Source organism: Rhinichthys klamathensis, unplaced genomic scaffold (genome assembly GCF_029890125.1).
Source record: "Rhinichthys klamathensis goyatoka isolate OS25496 unplaced genomic scaffold, OSU_Roscu_1.1 h1tg000159l_1, whole genome shotgun sequence".
NCBI lineage: Eukaryota > Metazoa > Chordata > Actinopteri > Cypriniformes > Leuciscidae > Rhinichthys > Rhinichthys klamathensis.
In genome coordinates this window covers 1155727-1172762 of record NW_026606693.1, presented here as the reverse complement: position 1 = coordinate 1172762, position 17036 = coordinate 1155727, and the positions used below count along the sequence as shown (strand labels likewise).

General features: G+C 42.8%; 1 protein-coding gene across 2 annotated transcripts in view; it reads left to right on the top strand.

Moving 5' to 3' along the window:
- The window catches only part of LOC130091087 (NACHT, LRR and PYD domains-containing protein 12-like), a 287371-nt gene that overhangs the window by 121436 nt on the left and 148899 nt on the right, over window positions 1–17036 (top strand). For both annotated transcript variants that reach the window (XM_056258781.1, XM_056258782.1), the window contains 2 exons: window positions 9116–9289; window positions 13820–13993. In XM_056258781.1, coding sequence (XP_056114756.1) covers window positions 9116–9289; window positions 13820–13993 — 348 coding nt within the window. The remainder of the gene's footprint in view (window positions 1–9115; window positions 9290–13819; window positions 13994–17036) is intronic.

Below are 17036 nucleotides of genomic sequence, written 5' to 3'. Positions count from 1 at the left end.
TAACCCCTCCGGTACAAATAATCGACTCGATGGGCCACCGGGCGGAGGCGTTACCCCTTCTAAGACCATCTTGACCTTCGACTCGATCTCCCATGTGAGTGTGGAGACAAAAAGGTTCTCTGGTAAAATGCACTCGGGAGTAGACGGGCGTTCGGAATGGTAAAAAATATGTGATAAAGAGTCGGGTTTGATGTTCTTGGAACCCGGGCGGTACGATAGAGAAAAATCAAAACGACCGAAAAAAAGAGCACACCGAGCCTGCCTGGCGTTGAGTCTTTTGGCAGTTCTGATATATTCTAAGTTCTTGTGATCAGTCCAGACGATAAAAGGTACCCCCGACCCTTCTAACTAATGACGCCATTCCTCTAGCGCTAACTTGACCGTCAACAACTCTCGGTTACCAATGTCATAGTTCGGCGGGAGATAGACAATGGGAAAAAAACACGCACGGATGCATCTTGTCGTCTGTGGAAGAGCGTTGGGAAAGAACTGCGCCAACCCCCACCTCTGATGCGTCGACCTCCACCACGAACTGACGTGAGGGATCAGGAGCTATCAAGATGGGAGTCGAAACGAAGCGACTTCTCAGTTTGGCGAATACAGCCTCAGCTGTATCAGACCTACTGAACGTAGTTGTTGGGGATTGCCCCACTGAATGCCGGTTCTTTAATGTTCGTAACCACTTCAGTGCTCTGATCAGGGAGTAGGAGTCATCATATCTTTTCCACCTTTTATTTATGTGCAGGGTTTTACCATATAAACATATGAACTATGCATTGGAGGTAGTTTCTGCAATAAACAAATAAACAGAAGTAAATAACTAAATGTTAAACATACATGCCCACATACTGTTGTGTGATAAACAGTACATTACCAATTAAACAATTTTAACAGCTCTCTCAAAGTGTGTTTAGCCGAATAAGAAACAAGCAAACAGAATAACAGAGCATATAAACAACTAAAGGTACATTATACAACGTCCTCGTTATGGTATTAAAGTATAACAAATATAGAATATCTTATACAGATGCATAGACAAAGTTAAACGAAGTATGGCCAATATTAGCAAGATAAGCCACGATGCTATGCACTCTCACGTGCGTTTCACATGTCAAACTAATATACATATAGATCGCGAAACACCCGCGACTTACAAGCTTAATGTTAGAGATAATCTCAGCAGTATAAACATCCAGTATTACGAATATAAAGTCAGGAAATAAACTCACTTCGTCAATAACTTTTGTCCTGCACTCAGAGATACTGCACGGGTGGATAATTGCGTCATATTCTGACTGCTCTGTATGCGTAACTGAGAACGCGTCACTTACGCCAAAACAGCATCCAATATAATTGCGCACTACGTACTTTCCACATCCATTAAGTTTTCTACATAATACTTCCTTCAAGGATTCAAGGATATAGAATACAGCAGTAAATAATACTTAAAGACATAAATTGCAAAGAATTCACAACAGTAGTTCTGGGGGAGGTCAAGGCAGTCAGAGGAGCGGCTAGTTGGCTGAAATTGCAAATGAAACGCCTATAGAAATTGGCCCAGAAACCTCAAACCCAGAAACCTCTGTAGGGCCTTACGGGAATCTGGACTTGGCCAATCTACCACAGCCTTAACCTTATCAGGATCCATACGCACTCCCTCAGACGAGACGATGTATCCTAGAAAAGAAACAGACTGTGCATGAAAATTGCATTTCTCCGCCTTGACAAAAAGCCCATTCTCTAGCAACCTCTGAAGTACTCGTCGGTCGTGCTGCACGTGTTCCTGGAGAGAAGAAAAAAATCAATATGTCGCCCAGGTAGACATATGAACTGATCTACCATATCTCGCAGCACGTCGTTGACGAGTGCCTGGAAAACCGCTGGGGAGTTGGACAGCCCAAACGGCATGACCAAATATTCAAAGTGCCCCCTGGGGGTGTTAAAAGCGGTATTCCATTCATCCCCCTCCCTAATGCGAACCAAATGATAGGCATTACGTAAATCCAGCTTTGTGAAGACTGATGCTCCCTGCAACCTCTCGAAAGCTGAAGACATCAACGGCAAAGGATAGGTATTCTTTATCGTGATGTTGTTCAACCCCCGGTAATCAATACAAGGTCACAGAGCTTGTTCTTACCCACAAAGAAGAACCCCGCTCCCGCAGGAGAAGAGGAAGGCTGGATGAATCTAGTTGCTAGAGAATCAGAAATATATTTCTCCATAGCGAATATATCTTGCCCTTAGGCGGAGACTTACCTGGCAGTAACTCAATAGCACAGTCGTAGGGACGGTGCGGAGGGAGAGAAGCAGCACATGACTTACTGAACACTTCCTTCAGGTCCAGGTACTCAATAGCACAGTCGTAGGGACGGTGCAGAGGGAGAGAAGCAGCACATGACTTACTGAACACTTCCTTCAGGTCCAGGTACTCGACGGGCACGTTAGATAAATCAACTGCTTCCTCCTGAAAGGTACAAGGTACAAGCAGACGTAAGACAAGACTTATAACACTGAGTGCTCCATTTGGAGATGGAGTGTTGGCGCCAGTCTACTCTGGGGTTATGTAAAGTGAGCCAGGGGTGACCAAGGACTACGGGTGCCAGGGGTGAGTCCAAGAGAAGAAATGAAAAAGTCTCTGTATGATTGCCTGATGTGGTGTGATGGGTCCGGTGGTGAGAGCAATGTTGGGGAGTTTTTGACCATTAAGCGCATTGACGGATATGCTGTGAGTAAGAGAAGTGACAGGAATGAGCAGTTTATGGTCAAGCTTAAGGTCCATAAGGTCCTCTGCTCCTGAGTCCAGTAAGGTGTGACAGTCATGAGTGCCGGTTGTCCATCTCAGTCTTACCGGGAGGAGCGTGGACGATGGTGATGAGGTCTTCTCGGCGGAGATCCCACCCGATAGTAGCCTCAAGTTTACTACCGGGCTTGGCCTTTTACCGGACAGGCGTGTAGAAAGTGGCCCGCCTCCCCACAGTATAGGCAGAGTCTGAGGGACCTCCGCCTCTCCTTCTCCTCCCGGGAAAGTCGAGCCCCACCCACCTGCATGGGCTCGTGATCGACAACTGGGCTGACCGTGTCCCCGCCACTGGTCGTGGATCCCCTGTGACTCCAGGAAAATGGACAGGAAGAACGCAACGTTCCATCCTGGCAAGACGTGCGTCCACCCTGTTCCCCATAATGCCGCCCTCCCAGTCAGCAGCGTCAAGATGAAGGCCACCTTCGATCTCTCATTGTTGAAGGTGCGGTGCTGAAGTGAGAAGTGCATTGAGCACCTGGTCAGGAACGCCTTGCAGAAATTGGGTTCCCCTGAGTATGCCTCCGGGACAGGAAGACAAGGCTTCAACTGGAAGGACGACTCAGGTGGTGTGGGTTGAACTGACGGTGTGGGCGGCGCAGCGGGACTCCTTAGGTGTTGGAACTGTTGGGTAAACTCGGCCTCGGACACCTGCGTCACTAAAGCTTGTACTGCCCGCCCCGTGTTCGCGATACTCTCCTCTTGCGAATCCATTCGATTGATACTGTGGGCGATGAATTCATTCAAAGTGATTTCGGAACCACCTGCTGCCTCCATGCCTTGGTCAGATCGTTCAGTCATGTGCCAATAAGGATGAGAAGGCAAAAGCAGGTTAAGTCTCGTTTATTACTAAATAAACCAAGAGGGTCAGGTCCATACAACATATGACACACACAGGGGCGGACAAGTGGCGCAGGGACCTCGATGGAAACCGGGCTGGTGGTGGTTGATAGATGATATGGTGAGTCCAGATCCAGTGAATGAACGAGCCAAAGCCAGACAGGAACAGGAACAAAACACCGGGAACACCACAACGATCTGACAAAGACAAGACAAAAACTGAGAGTGTATATATAGGCACCACTGATCAGATGCAGCTGGTGCCGTAGACGAGATGCAGCTGACGCCACTGATCAGCGGTAGTGATCTGTGACCACGCACACACACACACACACACACACACACACAATAACAATGATACGAGACAAGAAGGACACCGTGAATTCATGAACCGTGACAAAATATTTAGATTTGTTTTAGATTTTGACTGTAGCAGAATTAATATTAATTATTTAATCAGTTTGTTCACTGAACAGACAGCATAATCAGTTATCAATTCTAGGAAATAAATTATCTTCTTGGCAAAGAAAGAATAACTTTTTCCTATGCTGCACACACAACTAAACTAAGCAAAGAATATATACAGAATAAAGAAAGAAAAGAAACAGGGAGAAAAGAAGAGAATGGCAAGGTTATAATCAGTTAACCACAAGCTATGAGAAACATAAAAGAATCAGGATCACCTGGGCTGGGGCAAAGGGGCACAACTTAGAAATGCATCTAAAGGCTGCAGACGGTTACTTGCTTTGACTTCGGTTGCTAAAAAGTCCAGATGCGGTAGAGTCCGGAGATTCTTGATGAATTTTCTAGGAGTGCGCGGAAGCTTTCGTTGAGTTAGTAAGATTAGTTGCCGGAGAAAGGCAGGAAACGTAGCGTCTCAAAAGAGATTGAGCAAGGATGTGCTTGATCAAGGAACTCTTAAAGGCCATATCAGTCACACCCATTTCTCTGATTGGCACTATGGCAATATGATATAGGGACATTCATAACACAAGAGAAAATACTATATACATTTGGGACAGTTTGATTGTGGGTAAATGGAGCTAATGTCCTTTTCATATGTGAATTGAAAGTTTGTCTCTGGGCCCAAATGGCTGGCGCTGTCTGGTGATGGGAGGTGGACGGGGGTCACTGTCTTTGAAGCATGAGGAGAGCCCCAGACACCATCGTGGAAAGGACGTGGGTCTTGCGCGTGAATAGTTTAAAGTCATTTTAAAATGCACACAAAAGAATTGATCATTTTATGAGAAGTATCTGAATCCTGATCTTAAGTATTCAATTTCCAACCCTACACACAAATCACACATACATGGGAAATGGAAAAGTGAAAGTGAATGACTGGAACAGGACAGAGTAATGAAGTTACGAAAAGTCATTTGACCACCCGAAAGAACCACCAGTTTCTTATTTCAAAGCACCTCAATAAAAGGGGTTTACCGCTTATCCTGTTATACGATACTTGTAATTCCTTTGCAGTTAAAGCAGTCTGTGAAGTCTCTGAAGAAGGTTTTGATGGTTCCATGTGTCGATGGTGTTGAAGTTGCATTCGAACTTGTGCTGTTAGTTCGACTCTGTTATGGTTGAAGTTGCACATGGCTTAATGTGTTGGGGTCTGCCGGCCCATGACTTCGCTGTCGGACCGGGTTTCCGGTCCAACACGCACAGCAGCCAGGATAAGACGGAAGAGAGGAGGGAACTTTGTGTTGGCTTTTAGGCAAGGCAAGGCAAGTTTATTTATATAGCACATTTCATACACTCTGGCAATTTAAAGTGTTTTACACAGAAAGGGATTAAAATGAAAGCAAGGAAAATTAAAACTGCTATAAAAGGAATTAAAAGAGATACGGTATATGATACAGTTATAAAATGAATTAGATGAGTAAAAAGATGATACATAGATAGACCTCTCATCTGGCAAAACACTGGTGTGTCATATTTTTTACAACTCCCAGTTTTACTCTGGGATGTTCCCATGGGGATTTCACTGTGTCTGTGGTGTTCTTACGGCGCGACTAAGAAATATATTGGACGTAAGCAAGAGCATCTGAACAGTAGCGCAGCAGGATTCATGGAATTTTAGAAATTTAGGAATCTTAGGAATTTTAAGATTAGAGGTCACACCTCTTGAGTTTTGGCTTGACCAATGAGAAAGGTGCAATTTCCAAGTGGGAAAATTCCTCTGTTTGGAGGTTTTATGGCCCTTTGTTTGGAGCATGGTTAGAATGGGTCTGTCAGTTTGTGTCTATTTATACTCTGATTAATATAACAAACACACACTGTATTCTATGAGGAGTGATTTACACTAAAGTGTAAGTTGTCAAATGAGCATTATTGATATTATCGATCAAAAGTTCAGTATGGCGTACCACAAGGCTCAGTACTAGGACCGTTGTTGTTCACTCTGTACATGCTACCCTTAGGAGATATCATTAGGAAGCATGGCATTAGTTTTCACTGTTATGCTGATGATACTCAGCTCCATATTTCTTCACACCCTGACGAAACTTACCAATTCACAAAATTAACGGAATGCATAGCTGATATAAAAAACTGGATGACAAGTAATTTCCTACTACTTAATTCTGAAAAAAACAGAATCTAATTATTTGACAAAAAACTTCCTCGCATACTAACCTAAAATACTGTCTAACACCTGATGGCTGCTCTGTCAAGTCTTCGTCGTCGGTTAGGAACCTGGGTGTGCTCTTTGATACCAAACTTTCATATGAAAGTCACGTGTCTGTCTAGTATCTGTAAAACCGCATTTTTCCATCTTAAAAAATATATCTAAATTATATCATATGCTCTCAATAACAAATGTGAAACAGTTAGTTTATGCCTTTATGACATCAAGGCTAGATTATTGTAATGCTATTACGGGTGGTTGCCCTGCATGCTTAATAAACAAACTACAGCTGGTCCAAAATGCAGCAGCTATAGTTCTGTTATAGTTCAGTTCATCAGAAGAGATCAGAACCAGAGCCCAGCTGTGTGTCTATGAGGAGTGGCACATCTATGGATCAGCCATTAGATTTTAAGAGTGGAGATACTCAGACTGATCTCTTGTATTACATTTATGTGAAACATTTGGAAATATGATACAGAATAAAAAATACATTGTGCTTAAGACTCATGTAATAATGTGATGTTTTTATTTTACAGCCATGTGGTCCACGGGTTTAGATCAAATCTGATGAAGAAGTTTGAGTCTCTGTATGAAGGAACAGCAAATCAGGGAAACCCAACACTCCTGAATGAGATCTACACCGAGCTCTACATCACAGAGAGTGAGAGATGAGAGATCAGTATTGAACATGAGGTGAGACAGATTGAGACACAATCCAGAAGAGCAGCAACAGAGGACACACCGATCAAATGCAATGACATCTTTAGACCTTTACCTGGACAAGACAAACCCATCAGAACTGTGCTGACGAAGGGAGTCACTGGCATTGGAAAAACAGTCTCTGTGCAGAAGTTCATCCTGGACTGGGCTGAAGAGAAAGAGAATCAGGACGTCCAGCTCATATTTCCACTTCCTTTCAGAGAGATCAATCTGATGAAGGACAAAACACTCAGTCTTTCAGATCTTCTTCATGTCTTTTTCCCTGAAACAAAAAAAATTGAAATATCCAGTGATGAATATAAAGTGTTGTTCATCTTTGATGGTCTGGATGAGTGTCGTCTGTCTATGGATTTTCAGAGCAATGTGAGGTTGTGTGATGTAAGTGAATCAGCTTCAGTGGACGAGCTGCTGACGAACCTCATTGTGGGGAATCTGCTTCCCTCTGCTCTCATCTGGATCACCTCCAGACCAGCAGCAGCCGATCTCGTCCCCTCTGAGTGTGTCCATCGAGTGACAGAGGTACGAGGCTTCAATGAGCTACAGAAGGAGGAATACTTAAGGAAGAGAATCAATGATCAGAGTCTGGCCAATACAATCATCACACACCTGAAGTTATCAAGGAGCCTCTACATCATGTGCCACATCCCAGTGTTCTGCTGGATCTCAGCCACTGTTTTGGAGAAGATGATGAGCGAAGCAGAGAGAGGAGAGATTCCCAAGACTCTCACTCAAATGTACACACACTTCCTGATCCTCCAGACCAACATCAAACATGAGAAGGACTATGAGAAGAACGTGACAGATGAAGACATGATCCTAAAACTGGGGAAAGTGGCTTTTCAGCAGCTTGTGAAAGGCAATGTGATCTTCTATGAGGAAGACCTGAGAGAGTGTGGCATTGATGTGACAGAAGCATCAGTGTACTCAGGATTGTGCACTCAGATCTTCAGAGAGGAGTTTGGCTGGTATCAGGGGAAAATCTTCTGCTTTGTTCATCTGAGCATTCAGGAACATCTAGCGGCTCTATATGTGCACCTCTCCTTCACAAAAAACAACAACATAAATGTGTTTGACCCAATCACCAAACAGAGTTTATGGTCTAACGTTAAGGACTGGTTTCAACTAATGTTTAAACATGTGTCATTGTCTGCTCTGCATCAGAGAGCTGTGAATGAGGCTCTACTGAGTAAAAATGGAAATCTGGACCTTTTCCTGCGGTTCCTTCTGGGTCTGTCAGTGGAGTCTCCTCAGATTCTCCTACAAAGACTAATGAAACAGACAAGCAGATCTGACAGCAATGAGGAAACAGTTGAGTACATCAAGAAGAAGATCAGGACCATTGACTCTCCAGAGAAATCCATCAATCTGTTCCACTGTCTGAATGAACTGGGTGATCATTCACTAGTGGAGGAAATACAACAGTATTTGAAATCTGGAAGAATAAGTGAAGCCAAACTCTCTTCATCTCAGTGGTCAGCTGTAGTTTTTGTGTTGTTGACATCAGAGAAGAAGCTGGATGAGTTTCATCTTGATAATTTTTTAAAAAGAAACAAAGCTGAAAATATGAAGGTTCTTCATAAGCTGCTTCCTGTGATTAAAGAATCCAGATCAGTTCAGTAAGTAAGAAAATCTAAGTTAGAGAAGCTGCAGATGTTTTACCAGTTATTTAAAAAAAAAAAAATCACATAAAGAAGAAACTTGAAGATTTGTTATTTTTAAATGGCATGATAGACCAAGCAAAAATGCAGGGAGGAAAAACCCAAGCGAGAACAACCAAGTGTAAAAGCATCCCATAGTTATTAATTAATATTTATTTTTTATACTCTGGGACTTCTGCCATTTTACAGACAGGTGTAATGATAAGGGAGGTCCAACATGCAGATTAGTTTTAAACAAGTTTAAAGTTAAAATTGCATAAATATTGATCAAATTAAATCTTTATCCTTTTTTATTTGTGTGAATTTTACCATGAAACTTGGATAAGAATTGGAAATTAAGAAATGCATGTTAATGTAGATTTTTTTTCTCATGGTATGAATGAATTACATTGGAATTGCAAGTTAGTGTTTATTGCAGGAAGTTGTTTTTTCAGTTCATGGTGTTTAACAAGTATGGTTTTCATCTTTCTACAGGTTGAGGGATTGTGGTGTCACAGATGAAGGTTTTGCTGATCTGGCTTCAGCTCTGAGATCAAACCCCTCACACCTGAGACAACTGGATCTGTCTGGGAATAAAATAGGAAGTTCCGGTGTAACGCTTATCTGTGCTGTACTCGAAGATACTCACTGTAAATTGGAGCAACTGTGGTAAGATCATATTTGACACTCACAAATGAAACACAATATAATTTATGTTTGAAGTGTTCAGACTCTTTCTACTGCTGTGAGTTCAGCTGATAGAGCTGTGAATGATTGAACAAGCTTCTCCTCAGCGATTTTTGTACCTTCAATGACAACTACGCAACTTCCACTTTGATGCTTCAAAAACTAAAACTAATTCTATATGAATTGAGTGGTTTAGTCCAAATTTTCTAAAGAGACACAATGGCTTTATTTGATGAACAGATTTAATTTAGGCTTTTAATGACATAAACATTCATTAACGCACACATCAGTTGTGGTAAACGGAAGCTTAAGCATGCTTGCTTGATGTGCGAGAACCAATGTAACGAAAAGGTTCATTCTCGTGTGTTACGCAGCACGTTTGAGCTTCCATAAAAACCAATGAGGTTTGTTCTCGTGCATCAAGCATGTACGGTTGCGCTTTTGTTTATATTTGCTGATCAATGTTTATATATGAATAAAAGTCATATCTTTTCATCATATAAAGTGATCATGCCTCTTCTGGAAATTTGGACTAAACCGCTCGATTCGTATGGATTAGTTTTATGATCTCTTTATGAGCTTTTTAAAGCGTCAAAGTGGCAGTTGAGTAGCTGTCAACAGAGGTACAGAAATCGCTCAGGTTTTTTAAAAATTTCTTCATTTGTGTTCATGAACAACATGAGGGTGAGTAAATGATGACAGAATGTTCATTTTTAGGTGAACTAACCCTTTAATAGTAGGGTTGCTTGTCTAATAGTAGAAGACTTTTATAAAGAAGCTAAAAGCAACTTTCAGCAAAGTCTAAGACGACTGATTCTTAAGTGCTGACTGAAGTGGCACTTAAGTGTTGTGAATTAAGGACTACAATTATGTCAATCCAAAATGGCCGTCCTCAACTTCCGAATCAGCCAACAGTGAGCCTGCGAGGGTGAAGTCACCGCTGGACTGGAAAAAAAAGAAATTGGCCTTGGCATTTTGGGCCAGACTGGCCCACCACATATGATCATTAACACCACCCATCTTTGCACGCCCTTGAATATGTATACCAACTCCTATTACTTAAAACCACTAAAGCCGTAATGAGTGAGCAGGCATGAATAAAGCCAAAACAATCTCTGTTACCGTAAATTGTATGTTTATCTCTGTAAAGCTGCTTTGAAACAATCTCCATTGTTAAAAGCGCTATATAAATGAAGATGACTTGACTTGACTTGAATGAGAATTAACAGATGAAATAACTCAAAAATGATTAATTTATTAATGCAATTGAAATATACTCCACAGTAATGAATCCTAAAACAAGCTAAAAGCTGCATTGCCATACCAATACCAATGTTTCCCACAGTAAAACTGTGGTGGGTGGACCTCTGTCCCTCTAGGGGGGTTCGTGGGCATGCCACCCGGAATAAAATGTTGTGAATTTTAATGTTAAATTAACCAATCTGGTGCACTTTTTAGAGTTCAAAATTAAGAGCTCCAACCCATAGTCAGTGTGCAAATTGAACAAAGAAAAACTCAAACCTCTTTTAGTTGTGATAGGCTATAGTGTCTCAGTCTACATTACACTAATAACTATTATCATTATTATGTAATCCCATGACAGTAATAGCCATATATTGTAAAACAAATGCACTGAAAAATAAAGAAAAATGTCATAACATAATGGACATAATGTCAAAGTTGTCCTAATTTCTATACTTGAAAGAGATAAACACGTGATCTTTTATTTTGATGGAAATTTGATGGAAAATATGTTTACAAATGGTTCTCATTACAATTCTAATAAAATGCGGTAATCGTCAACTATGCAGATGTAGAAATAATGCGTAACTGGGTAATGGGTTCTTACACTCATGACATAGCCTAAGTGTTTTGAAAGTAGTTTTGCTTACCGCAGGCTCTACACTCACTCATCTCTCTCCTGATCCTCCTCACTATCATCATCAGCCACGGGAGCTGTTGAAGGTCCTGCTGCTGCAGAAAACATTATGTTATATTGACACATTTTACCGCGTCTTTTTTTCCACGCTATTTCTCTGCACATCTCCTTGCTTTACTTCTCCGCCTCTCTGACTACACTCTAAAAAATGCTGGGTTGTTTCAACCCAAATTTGGGTCAAATATGGACAAACCCAAATGATGGGTTAAAAATGTAATTAAAAAATGTACAGTTGAAAGTCGAAGTTGAAGTTGGGTTAAAATTTTAAATTACATTTTTAACCCAACATTTGGGTTTGTCCATATTTGACCCAAATTTGGGTTAAAACAACCCAGCATTGTTTAGAGTGTTCAATTTTCTGAGATTTTGAATTTGGGGTTTTCATAAGCTGTAAGCCATAATCATCCATATAAATATCCATCCATTATAAGCCATAATTATAACTTTTGCACGATATTCAAATTTTCCGAGTTTCACCTGTATAGTTGTCGATTCCTTCACACTGTGGGAATAAACACTCTAAAAAATGCTGGGTTGTTTCAGCCCAAATTTGGGTCAAATATGGACAAACACAAATGTTGGGTTAAAAATGTAATTAAAACATTTACAGTTGAAAGTGAAAGTTGGGTTAAAATTTTAAATTACATTTTTAACCCAACATTTGGGTTTGTCCATATTTGACCCAAATTTGGGTTGAAACAACCCAGCATTTTTTAGAGTGTACTTTGACAGAAACACACTGACACTGCACGCTCGCTCAGAGGCCATAGGGGGAGATGTTTAAAGATGTGATTGGGCCAGCCCAGTGCCCAAAAACATCATTGCATTACACCGGCACAAAGACCCCAGCGCCGTCAATTAAGCAAAACAAAACAAAAAGAATGGGCCGCGGTGTATGATTTATATGGGCCACTCAGACACAAAAAAAGGCCCATAAAGCACGTTGGTCCACCGGGAAAATGCCCGATCTGCCAGATGGCCAGTCCGCCCCTGCAGCAGCATAACACCAATCATGTAATTTAATTATAATCAAATCATTTAATTAAGACATTGAAACATTTATTTTAATATTTAAATTTATTTAAAACAAAAACGATTTGCATTTTTCAACATTAATTAGTGTTGATGCTGTGGAATCCTTTTCTATTGATATATAGCAGCTTTCACACCGAAGGAACCTTTTCATAGTTCCTAGAACTAAAGGCGGAAGTTCCCATTTCATTGGCGTGTTTGTACCGCAGGAACTAAGAACGATTTTTTGTTCTAGAAACTCGTTTTGGGGGAACTAAATTAGCTCCTACTTCAGATTAGGGTCTAACCCAGCACTAGGAACTACCAGTGACGTAAGTGTACTCTAATTGGCCGAACGCACGTGAAACACCAGCTCGCCATTTTTTAAAAAGCTGTATAAATGCACAGATTATAGCCTATATATTTACTCCACAAACTAACTCTATGAACATGTGATAGATGAACTTCTTAACCTTTACGCTTTGAGGGGACCAAGTGAAACATGATTCTGCTCAGCTAGCAACACTGGACATCAACCACACGGCATAAGCTAATGCCTTTTCATATACTGTCCACTTTCTTTGTATAACAGTTCTATCTAATAACATATTAGACAATACTGTTAGACAGACCGTAAACTAATGAAGACAGAGAATGCAAGCACTGTGTGTTCAGACTCTGCATTCTCAGCGCCGTCAAAATAAAGGTCCGGTGCGCCGTCAAAATAAAAGTCACAACAACAAGCACAGCTTACTTCACTTCAGAGTTCCTACTGGCGGTGCGAATGCAATCAGGAAAATGTTCCTAGCGGAACCATTAGTTCTCGGGGAACCACCCTGGTGGCTAGTTCCTAGAACTAAGTTCCTAGAACTACTTGGTGCGAAAGCCCCTATTGTCTCTTTATTTATAGTTGGAGCAATGATGCAAACATGAGTTCATCAATGGCTCCAACAACTCCAGGGAAGCTCGCAATCCTCATAAAAATGGCTTGCTTTTGATGAATAAACATCTGCACATCCCCTTTGGCCATTACTGTATTTAAGACCCTGCTTACTTCGGACTGATGAGCCCCAAGTCATTTTTGGTGCACTGGTGCATTTTTCCAGTTGCCAAAAAATGTCATTATTACTTTCATTACTGCAGTTAGAGAATTGATTTGTGGAGTGGGAGAGGTTATTAAATTCAGGTCAGTTACAAAAAGAATACCTTGACTATCAAGTCTGTGTCGTGTTATCAACTCCCTGTCATCATATAACTCCAATACATTATACTGTATCTTCATTGGAAAGTGTATGGTCTCCTCCTCTGTGCTACCATCTTGTTACTCCTAACTAGGTTAGGATACTTATCCAGCTCTTTTAAATAATTTAGAAGCTAAGACTTAGTCTTAACACTTAGGAATCTTAATGAATCACACTAATTCTTAAGTTTATGAATAAGAGTAAAATTGCATCATTCTTAGAATTTTGACACACTATTACTTTTACTCTGAGTGGAGTTATACATACAGCCCCTGATCTGATCTGAACTGAGAGAGTGAAGAGTGTCATTGTTTCTTACAGGTTGAAGGATTGTGGCGTCACAGATGAAGGTTGTGCTGATCTGGCTTCAGCTCTGAGATCAAACCCCTCACATCTGAGACAACTGGATCTATCTGAGAATAAACTGGGAAGACATTCAGTAAATCTTCTCTCTGCTTTACTGGAGGATCATCACTGTAAACTGGAGATACTGGGGTAAGATCATATTTTACTCTCACACATGAATCACAATGTAAAGTATATTTGCAGTGTTCAGCCTCTTTCTGCTGCTGTGAGTTTAGCTGATTGAGCTGTAAATGATTGAACACACGAGCTGCTCCTCAATAACATGAAGGGCTTTCGCACCGGATCGTCCTAGGGACTAGCCAGGGTGGTTCCCCGGGAACTAATGGTTCCCATAGGAATGTTTTCCTGGTTGCATTCGCACCGCCAGTAGGAACTCTGAAGTGACGTTTGCAACGCTTGTTATTGTGACTTTTATTTTGACGGTGCGGCATACTTTTATTTTAACGCCACTGAGAACGCCAGCCAGGGACTGGCGGATTAATACGAAACTGAAATATGGGCTTAACTTTGGATACGTGAAAGACGGGATGAATCCTCCTGTACGCTGGAGGCAATTTTAGGCGGACTGCCACCGGACTAATGATCTTGGTGACAGTGAACGGGCCAATAAATTTGGGAGCAAGTTTATTAGAAACGGAGCGTAGAGGAATGTTCTTTGTAGAAAGCCACACTTTTTGACCAATGACGTATACGGGAGGCCTTGACCGGTGGCGATCGGCCTTAGCCTTGGTGCGCGCCCCCACCTGGAGTAGAGTCTCCCGGGCTCTAGTCCAGGTGCGGTGACACCTCTGGACGAAGGCGTGAGCAGAGGGAACCGTGACCTCGGATTCCAGTCTGGGAAAAATTGGTGGCTGGTAACCTAAACTACACTCAAACGGAGATAGACTCGTGGATGACACTGGTAACGCATTGTGGGCGTACTCCACCATGGACAGTTGTTGGCTCCATGAGGAAGGATTCTTGGAAACCATACATCGCAACACTCTCTCCAGATCCTGGTTGGCTCTCTCGGTTTGGCTATTGCTCTGGTGATGAAACCCTGAGGACAGACTAACAGTCGCACCCAGTAATTTACAAAACTCTCGCCAAAATTTGGACACAAACTGGGGTCCCCTGTCGGAGACCACGTCCATCGGGAGGCCATGTAAGCGAAAGACATGATCTACGACTGTCAACGCTGTCTCCTTAGCTGAAGGTAATTTGGGTAAGGGAATAAAGTGAGCCGCCTTTGAGAACCGGTCCACCACAGTCAAAATGACCGTGTTACCCTGGGAGGGCGGTAATAAAATCTAGTGCGATATGGGACCAGGGTCTCGAAGGGACAGGCAGCGGTTGAACCCTTCTGGAGGTCGATTGGAAGTCTTACCAGTGGCACAAACCGAGCAAGCCAAAACAAAACTGTGAATGTCACGAGCCATAAGTGGCCACCAGAATTGTTGCTTGACTAAAAAGCTAGTGCGATTAACTCCTGGATGACAAGCCACGTTGGAGCAATGACCCCACTGAATGACGTCAGACCGTAATCCCTCCGGCACAAATAAACGATTCGGTAGGCAACCGGGCAGAGGCGTTACCCCTTCTAAGGCCATCTTTACCTTCGATTCGACCTCCCATACGAGTGTGGAGATAGAGTCTCGGGTAAAATGCACTCGGAAGTAGACGGGCGTTCGGAACGATCAAAAATGCGCGACAAAGAATCGGGTTTAATGTTCTTGGAACCTGGGCGGTACGAGAGAGTAAACGTCCGGAAAAAAAGTGCCCACCGAGCCTGTCTAGAGTTCAATCTTTTCGCGGTTTTAATGTATTCCAAATTCTTATGATCGGTCCAGATGATAAAAGGTACACCTGACCCTTCTAACCAGTGACGCCATTCCTCCAACGCTAACTTGACTGCCATCAACTCCTGGTTACAAATGTCATAATTGCGTTCGGCAGGGGACAAACAATGAGACAAAAACGCGCACGTCTGTGGGAGAACGCTGGGATATCACTGCACCTACCCCCACCTCTGATGCGTCGACCTCCACCACGAACTGACGTGATGTATCAGGGACAATGAGGATGGGTGGCTGAAACAAAGCGGCCCTTCAGTTTGGCAAACGCAGCCTCAGCTGCATCTGACCACCTGAACGTAGTTCTGGGGGAGGTCAAAGCAGTCAGAGGTGCGGCTAGTTGGCTGAAGTTGCGAATAAACCGCCGGTAAAAATTGGCAAATCCCAGAAACCTCTTTAGGACCTTACGGGAATCTGGACTTGGCCAATTCACTACAGCCTTAATCTTCTCAGGATCCATACGTATTCCCTCAGTCGACACAATGTATCCTATGAAAGGAACAGACTGTGCATGAAAAATGCATTTCTCCGCCTTGACAAAAAGCCCATTCTCTAGCAACCTCTGAAGCACTCGCCTGACGTGCTGAACGTGTTCCTGGAGAGAAGATGAAAATATCAATATGTCATCCAGGTAAACATATATGAACTGGTCAACCATATCTCGCAGCACGTCGTTGACGAGTGCCTGGAAGACTGCTGGGGAGTTGGACAAACCGAAAGGCATGACCAAGTATTCAAAGTGCCCCCTAGGGGTGTTAAAAGCAGTCTTCCACTCATCCCCTTTCCTAATGCGGACCAAATGATAAGCATTACGTGAGTCCAATTTAGTGAAGATAGACGCTCCCTGCAACCTCTCGAAAGCTGAAGACATCAACGGTAAAGGATAGGCATTCTTTACCGTGATGCTGTTCAACCCTCGGTAATCAATACAAGGTCGCAGAGATCCATCCTTCCCCACAAAAAAAGAACCCCGCCCCCGCTGGAGAAGAGGAAGATGCGAGACCAGTGCGTCTCTCAGGTGTCGCTCATTACCACTCACGCCACCGGCCTCGCGCCGCTCTCACGTCACTCGGCCTCATCCTGCTCGCCATAAAGTTACCTTCAGCCCCTGAATCCACCAGTGCTTGACAGTCGTGATTGTGGGCTGACCGGGAGGAGCGTAGATGTTGATGAGGTCTTCTCAGCGGAGATCCCACCCGACAGTAGCCTCATACTTACTTACTTACTGTCGGGCTTGGCCTTTTACCGGACAGTTATACGCGTAGTGTCCCGCTGCTCCGCAGTAAAGGCAGTCCTTGGGATCTCCGCCTTTCCTTCTGCATGGGCTCGTGATCGTAGAC